This window comes from Nicotiana attenuata, unplaced genomic scaffold, assembly GCF_001879085.1.
Source record: "Nicotiana attenuata strain UT unplaced genomic scaffold, NIATTr2, whole genome shotgun sequence".
Lineage (NCBI taxonomy): Eukaryota > Viridiplantae > Streptophyta > Magnoliopsida > Solanales > Solanaceae > Nicotiana > Nicotiana attenuata.
The window spans coordinates 73,651-82,485 of NW_017671739.1; the positions used below are offsets into that span (position 1 = coordinate 73,651).

At 36.7% G+C, this 8,835-nt stretch overlaps 1 protein-coding gene across 1 annotated transcript; it reads right to left on the reverse strand.

Moving 5' to 3' along the window:
• Positions 1-1,437: 1,437 nt before the first annotated feature.
• Positions 1,438-7,437, reverse strand: LOC109209942. Its single transcript, XM_019373306.1, has 9 exons — positions 7,206-7,437; positions 4,351-6,836; positions 4,181-4,267; positions 3,651-3,803; positions 3,328-3,491; positions 3,071-3,227; positions 2,744-2,866; positions 2,562-2,649; positions 1,438-1,885 (listed from the first exon to the last, which is right to left on the reverse strand). Exons 2-9 carry the CDS (start codon positions 6,634-6,636, stop codon positions 1,704-1,706), a joined length of 3,240 nt encoding a protein of 1,079 aa, XP_019228851.1. The 5' UTR covers positions 6,637-6,836; positions 7,206-7,437; the 3' UTR covers positions 1,438-1,703.
• Positions 7,438-8,835: the final 1,398 nt, after the last annotated feature.

The following is an 8,835-nucleotide window of genomic DNA, read 5'->3' on the forward strand; positions in this document are numbered from 1 at the left end:
CTTTATAACTTTTTGAGAGTTTAGCTTCTTATTTGGACTGAATTTATAGTAATTAGTATTTTTCAGCTAAATATATGGGTTGAATTATGCAGATGAGGTGAAGAAGGAAGTTATTGGTTTATGGAGAAAAGATTGGAGGAGCGGCATTTGGTGATGATGGAGGTTCCGTTAAGGTTAGGGGTATCTGTGATAAGTTTATTAATGGTAGGGATATATTTGCACACAAAGTATAACGGAGGTTAAATGCAGACAATAATCAAAAGTAGAAGGGTATATTTGACCATTTTCCCTAGATTTTATTGCAGATCCCAACTCTGCTGATAAAAATTATTCTTATCAACTTGGAATATTTAGATTTTACAGATAGTACACCACTGTCACATCAAGGGGAAAGATTATTTTTCTCATGCTCAACGCAAATCGCCATTTGCAGGAACAGCAGAGGAATGAAAACATCTGGGAGAAGTATCAACGAAAAACATATGATTGACGATCTAAAATCACAGCCAGTGCCACAAAATGAGCATATCTTCGTCGTTGCTCTTCGCATAGGCAAAGACTTGAAATGATTAAATGATTAAAGTACAAGTGCTCATAGATACTTCAAGAAAATATTGGGACTATGATGCGAGTGTACCTGGATAGGTACTAAACAACCAGAAAGAGATGATTCTTCAGGTAAGATCCCTGGCTCTCCTTGCTTCCTTCTCAAGTCGACCACTTTGTTTGCGAATTTGCCTTCCTTCCATGAACGCTCCTGAGAGCTAGGCAATATCTCGTCCAACACCTTTTTTAGTCTACTAGAAAGCACCTTAGAGATTATCTGATTGATGTTCGTCCCTCGCTCCTTTTTCAGTATGATGACAATGAAGGATGCACTGAGGCTTCTCAAATTCTCCGGTCTCCTGTAATGCAGCAATGGTTAATTCCTTCGACCGTACTCCAATCTATTGTTCGAAGAAAGTAAGGTGAAGTCATCCTGTCTCGAGGCCTTATTTCCTTAATCGCTCTCTCCAACTACTCCCTTTTATCTTCTCCTATTTGATTTAACACTATTCCTCTCAACTTCCGTCTCCTACTATAACAGCCCAGCCCCCACTAGTGATATTGTCCGCTTTAGGCCTAGGCTTGCACGGCGTTAAAACGCATCACGGGCTGTTACACCTACTCACCCCCTCTTTATTAAAGCATGCATAGAATCCCACAATTTCCCTTCTTACCTCATCCTCATCATCCAAGCCCAGAGAAAGGACTTAAAATTATGAGCAAGCATTTTCGGTAGGAATACATGGAAAAACATGATTTCACACGAATGTCTGAAACCAATAAGTGTTGATAAAAACAAAGCCATAAATATTTCATAGTATAATATCCAGTGACTTGAACAGAACTAAAGAAGGTGAAATTTGCACAAAAACAGTAATAAAGAGGGGAAAGTGAAGTAAATTGGAGAACTAATCTCGTATATCATTTATGCATCCAATGCTCAACATGATGTATTCTTCATCATTTACACACAGGGAAGCTGATTGTTTTAACAGAATGGACAATTACTATTCTTTTTTCCATTTAAACTATTCTTCACACTGGCATGGGATGTATAATCTCATGTCTTTACACGGGGAAACTTATTGTTTTAACAGAATGGACGATTACTATCTTTTCATTTAAACTATTCTTTACACTGGCATGGATGTACAATCTCATGTCCTTAATCGAGTCTTTGGCTGGAGCGCTTGTGACATGGCGCGCAATCTGTTTGTTATCTGTGTAAATGATGGTCTTGCTTCTGGATCAGGTGACCAGCACTCTTCCATCAATTTTCTCCACTCAGAATCACAACGTTGTGGGACGGGAGGTCTGAGTGTGTTATTTACAATCCCACCTTCATCCACAAATTATAAAATTACTTCAATCTCAAGCTTGTCCAGAGAGTCTCAAATTGTCATGCAGCAAAGAAAAACATACTATACGTATATCTCCATGTGCGATGAATTGTGTCTTACAATGCAAAAACATAAGAAAGGACAAAATACTCCCTCTGTCGCAAAAAGAATGGAGGCGCAAGGTCAATGCATCTAAATTCTTGTGAAAATTAAGGCATTGATTCCATTTACATATTCAGAAACTACATAAATATACCATAAAGCACAAATGTTTATAGTGATAAATGGAAACTATTTTTTAATTCCCAAGTTGTAATAGAGCCAAATTGAGATAGAGGGTGTACTACTTTTAGTGAAAGGGCAGGGAGCTACATTTCAGAAATTCAAAAGAACTGTCCTCTTATTGGTCTTGCCACTAAATCCATTAACAATTTTGAACACATCCCAGGAAACTACGAATAGATTTTATGAAGTTCCAAATTACTTATATGTTATACGGTAAGCATGACAGCAGCGGAATTTCTTCTATAATCATCAGCTTATGGAAGGCTAAACCAAGTTGTTAAGAATGTAACTCTGCTGTTATTGACAGTGTAAATACGTGCTTTATCATCGAAAGGCAACTGCAAGTCTATTCTTAAAATTCCATAATTAGGTACTAAATTAGAAGCTTACCGATAATAGCGCCACAATGCAGGTTTGCATAAGGCTCCTCTCCTGTCAAGATCTCCCACATTGTGATGCCAAACGAAAACACGTCAACCTGCCAAGCAGATAAATAGCATTTCTTCATATCTGGGATATAAAAGTTCTTAATGGTCTAGTTTGAAGTTAAGCATACAGAAAAAAGATCTTACCTTTTCTGAAACCCGACTGCTGTTTCCATTTAATAGCTCTGGCGCCATCCATGGAAGTGTTCCTCTAACACCACCCGAAACAAGGGTATTTCTCTTAATCCGAGATAATCCAAAATCACCAACCTGAAATATTTAAGTGTCTGGTTACATGTTTAAAAGGGACACTGCTAACCAAATCATCTTAACACATCGAAATAGACACGAACCAAATTTACATCTTTCAGAACTTAAAATTCAATTTGCTGGCTACGGGCTATACGCCAGATAAAGCAACACTTGAGAGGATCCTGGTATTTCATAATCAGAAGAGACACGTTTGAAATTTACCTTGCACACAGGGCGTTGTGGATCTCCCAAGTTGACTAGCAAGTTTTCACATTTCAAATCGAAATGAACAATATTTTTCAAATGCAGGTACTCCATACCAAAAGCAGCATCTAATGCAAGCATAAGTTTTTTCCGCCGATCAAGGGCTCTGCAAGAACTGAGTAATTCCATGGGTCAAAATCACTGAATGTGACTAGTGTCATTGGCAAGAATAGTTGAAACTACGAATAAGTGGAAATGAGAAGCAGCAAACTCACCGATCCTTCCTAGCCAGGACATGCCTTAACGATCCATTGATCATGTATTCAGTAACTGTAGCCACCGTTCCACCAGGTCCATCTGGAACCACCCCGTAGAGAGCCACTATATTTGGATGGTGAAGCTTGGAGAGGATCCTAGCCTCTCTCCAAAATTCTTTGATCTGTAAAACACAGTAATTAGACATTTACCAACAGATGATTATCAGAAACATATGGTTGATTTCTTTCTGAGTAAGTTTTCTTTGCATGACAAAGGAACATTATATTTCCATCCATATCTAAATGCAAAATTGACTCTCTGAAGTTAAATCGAGGCGTACCAGTCGTTCTTGCTCAGATGAACTCCCGGCAAAACAACTTTGTTTTATTCTCTTGATAGCAACATCTGTTCCCCTCCACTTCCCATGATATACTGTTCCATATGTTCCAGATCCCAATTCTTGTAGCTCTTCAAGATCACTATTTCTTATGATCTACGAGTAGTAACTCGCTGATTTTAGTACAAATTCAGAAAAATCCTCTCTATAAGTGATGTAAAATCTTAATAAGGAAAGCAATGTAAATTGAAAGTTCAAATTTTCATTAATTCCGTTATACACGTAACAATTTATCACCACAAACAGCTCAAACATTAAATTTTGTTGAGAAATTAAGCGCATATGTTAACCGTCTATCAAAAGGAAAGACACTTTCAGAATTCTCGAAAGGATCAGCCCCATCTATAAGAAATCAGACTCCGTGGCTCAGGAAGCATCATAAATTAGCAAGAAGAGATAGGGAAAAAGGTAGCATTCACTATATATCATAATCAAATATTAGTTTTTATTCTTTAACAGAATTAGTTCTGTACCTGCAAGCCATAGATCCCGGCTTCTTTTTCAATGATGGCAGCATCAGAGACAGATTCTTCCTTTCCGTTAGAACCAATTTTGACATCCTACAGATTCATGAAATAGTCAAGTTTATTTCCACAAAACCAAATGAGACCTGATGCCAGTGACTCAAGAAAGAAATTATTACATAATCAGATTCTTCAACAACACTCTCGGCATCAGTTTCTTCTTCAGCAGATGGAATCCCATCACTAGGTTCATCTTGCACATGTGGGATTACTGTTGAAGATAAGGGGATATCAGGAGGCACACTATCAGTTACATCTTCCACAATAACAGCAATTTCTGAAATAACATCAGCATTTCCCTTTTCCATAGTTTTATGAGAAGGACCATCCGCAAGTTTCCGATGGAAAGAGACCTCATGAATGTAAGCGACATCTGTAGCTGAATTTGGAAGTGATATATCACTGGTAAGGGGATTTCTCCAATCCAAATAAAAACTAGATTCCTCGGATGAAAATGGCACAGAGTGCATGTTTTGGAGGCCAGTACTATCCTTTAATGTGGAAGGCTGTGGCTTATAAAATCTGTAGGAGTCTGTTACATTGCTCATAGTATTTGGGGAAGTGTGTCTTTCCCCTAGTATTTGGGGATCTGATGCTGACTCCGGGTAGCATAGAATTTTTGGCAATTTCAACTTGTGTTCCATGGCGTTAACAGTTGGTACGTTGCTTGTATTAACCTCAGAGCTTCTACTGCACTTGTTGGAAGGAGGATCTAGATACTCTCTGTTGCGTTCTCTTGCTTCTATATATGGTTGATTCTCCTTCTTGGTGATTCGGTGATTATCATCTCTCACCTCATTCTCTTTCATTGACCACTCTTGTGATGAGCTAGACATTGCAAGAGATGGAGATTTTTCAGGTAGAAAATCTGAAGGGGACGGGCTGATTGATTCTTCTGCGGATACATTGGGCCTTTCAGCTGATCGTGATTCAGTGTAATCACGATGCATGCTGAAAGCCGTTGTAGCTTGAATATCAGATACTTGAGAAGAGTTAAACTTTTCTAAATGCATTGCCATTTTGTTTGACATTAGCCTCTTAGAATCCAACTCTGTTTGACCAAACTGCGCAGAAGACACAGATTGTTTGCTAGGGTAATTTGTCCTTGGAGTGGTATCAAGGGGACAATTATAATAGTAGCCTGTGGTATCAACATGATAGGAAGTTTCATATAGTGGTTCGTCTATGGTATATGGACTACCGGCATCAGGAACGTCAAGACTGGCAACATTATCATATAAAAAGACATGGGAACGGTTAGGATCCTTGATCTGAAATGTTGCTGGAGATAAAGGAGACGACTGAACATATGAAGTAGAGGGAACCTGAGATATGTTATTAACATAAGAAGAATTGGGATTTCGGAGCAGAAACTTCACATTCATTGAATTACTTCCATTACGGTTATCAAATGGGAGATAAGTTGGGGAATCTCTTTGGCAAATTGGACTGTAGTCCAGTGCATTTCCAAATGTATCCCTGCTAGAGCTTCTACGATGACCTGGCTCAAACATTCCATTTACTGCAACGACGTACTGATAATCAGCTTCACTTTGCTGTAATGCCATTGCTTCAAAGGAACAAGGCCCCTCAGAATCAGCACAAGGCACAATAAATAACCGTAGCCTTTGAGAACTTTTTCCCAAGTCGTGATATTCCTCGATCATGTGCTGAAGATCCTCATCAGATGACACGGATACTAGTGCATCAAGATCTTCTTCAGGAAGCTGATACTTAATTGTATGAGGTTGATTACAAATCGCTGTTGTCTTTTTCACAAGCTCATTAAAAGTTAAGTTCTTCCTAATTGATATAATTCTCGTCTCCCCACCCACATATCTAAGCTTCCCATCATTCGGCCTTGGTAAAATCCTACCACCATAGCTGCACAGCAATCTCATCTTTCCATTGGCACAACTCTCCAAATAAGTGTTCTTTTCACCTTCCGGTGCATGAGGGGACTCTAATATATCTCTATTCCTCTCATCTGAGAACCGAGAAGGTTGTCGTACACTAACACTAAATTCCCCGTTACATCTGCTTGTCGAATCAAAATAAGTGTTCTTTTCAACTTCCGGTGCATATGCTAACCTAGGAGAATAATCCGAAATTTCTGTACTGCAGTCAGAATCTCTTCTCTTTATCCCAAGGAGGTCATGAAGTTCCTTAGAGACAAGACGGCAATCTTGAGATAGATTAGAAACACCTCTAGCTGGCTGATTTTGTTCTGTATCTCTTATTATGTTTGCTTTTCTTGGTGTCACACTTTTTCTAAGAAACTCCTCTGAAAACTCTTCGCCTGTTTGCACGGACACATTATGCCTACGCCTGTCATCACAATTTTCATCACGCGGAACAACATTGCCAACTTCTTGGCCTGAAATTCCACAAGTCTCACTAGTCATGGTCTTCTCTAATAGTTTGGCCGTTACTTCTCAAACGTTTAACAAAATTCATAACACCAATGGTCCAAGAGCTTCTTGAAACTTCTACTATGTGCTCGTGATGCCAAATAATTTAGTCTATCTACAAACTCAATCCAAAAGGGTATTGTATATAAATAGCTTTTCGATTCCAACGCTTCAACCACCACACGAAGTACCAACTGAACAACCAGAAACAAAAGGTTATTTACTAGAAATTTGGTCAATCAGATTCTTTAAAAATATTATTCAATATTGACAACACAATGTAAGCCCTTTCTTAAAAGCAACTATGCATACCTAAAAACACATTACCCACAAATTGATCAATAATTACACAGCTCAACAAACAAAAAGAATTTATAATAGACCATCAAAAGATATAACAGTTACAAGAAATATTGAGACAAGAAGTCAGCTAACAATTGATAAAGACACAATCTTTTTTCTTAACTCCACAAACATATAATGCAATATGAACATTTTGAAAAAATTAACAAACTTTCTGAAATGGGAAAAGGGTAAAAGAAAATTGTTCAGCTAAGACGTACCTGTTTTAATTTTTATTTTTAATATTCTTGAAATTGAACCTGGTTTTGAGACTTGAAGGTTGCTATTTTTGGAAAAGGGTTTCCAAAAAGAGGAAAAAATGGAACATGGAAAATGAGCATTTTTGACGAAGGGTAATGGGGAGAGAAGAAAGGGGCGTTGTAAAATGCAAAGGTTTCGGAATATCAAAAGAAGAGAAGTGGGAGAGCACCATTGCTTACAATTACGCGGCATCAACTTAGACCCGCCCTCCTTAACTATATTATGAATTGGGACTTATTACAAAAAATGAGCATAGTTTTATATTTACCCGTCATGTTAACGGTTATTCTACAAATATTATACCATTCATTAAATATCAATTATTAGGATCTGATTCCTTCCTAATTAGGTGCGCTACAAATCTGGAACTAAATATTCTTCCAGATATTCCTATTTAGGCGCGCTACAATTATGGAAGTAAATATTCTTCCAGATATTTCATTAAATAAGGAATCATTGTAGCATTAAAATTCTTCTATAATTCAAAAACGAATTGATTATTCTTCTACAATTCAAAAACGAATTGATTATTCTTCTACAATTCACAAATCAAAAACGACTAAATCTTCTACAGTTCTTCTACATCAAACGCAATTATGTCCAAATTTCAGTAATACAAAGAAGAGAGCAGCGATTCCACCATTGACAGCCATTAAAAAGCTTGAAAGCTTTGAATTCAAATTTGGGTTTTCAAAAATCATTATTTGTTTGGATTGGGTGTTGTTGAAAATAATTGGGAATATGGTTTGGAGTTTATATCTCAATTTTGAGGGGCTTTGGTGAAGATTAGACTTGGTTTTGACTGAATTTCAGATGAAACTCAAAGAAGAAGAAGAAGAAGACGTATATTGCAGAAATTGTAGAAAAATAGTACAAAAATAGTAGATAAATTGAAGAAAAATTGTAGATTTTCAACATAGATTGTAGTTTAATTGTAGTATAAACGTAGTAATTATGTAGATACCCTTACAAATAATACTGCTTTATACATACTTAAACTGATTCGTAGTATATTTGTAGAAAATTTATAGATGAAGAGAAAAATTTTGTAGTCAACATTTTTTCAACATAGATTATAGTTTAATTGTAGTATAAATGTTGTAATTTTGTAGATAATTATGAAAATAATATTGCTTTATACATCCTAAAACTGATGTGTAGTTTATTTGTAGATAAATGTAGGAATTTTATAGATATTACCGTAAAATCAGACTTCCATAGAATTTGAAATATATGTGGCATAGGAATATAAAAATCTCTTTTATTTATTTCAAATTCTGATCAGTCCAACTGTAACTACTTCATATTTTTGCTGTATCAAATGTGTGTATGAAGTGTGCGAAATCAAGAAACTTAGATTAGAAATAGAAAAAGTAAAACAGAAGTAAAAATAAACTTCGTACAATATTGATAAGGCATGTATAGGGGAGTATCGTTCTGCTAGCCAAACATCAACAGAACCCAGACCAGAAACTTCGTCGTAAAACTTGAACGGTGACCAAAATCGCATTCGCCAAATATGACTTATAATTTGCATTCAGCGTATACGGCTTTTGTCTCTTTTTTTTTTCGCTAAAGGCTTTTGTCTCT

Coding starts and splice junctions, on each gene's coding strand:
- LOC109209942 (XM_019373306.1), bottom strand. CDS start 6,636: ATGACTAGTGAGACTTGTGGAATTTCAGGCCAAGAAGTTGGCAATGTT. Junction 4,268..4,350: donor TTGTTGAAGAATCTGATTAT/GTAATAATTTCT, acceptor ATGAATCTGTAG/GATGTCAAAATTGGTTCTAA. Junction 3,492..3,650: donor CATCTGAGCAAGAACGACTG/GTACGCCTCGAT, acceptor TGTGTTTTACAG/ATCAAAGAATTTTGGAGAGA.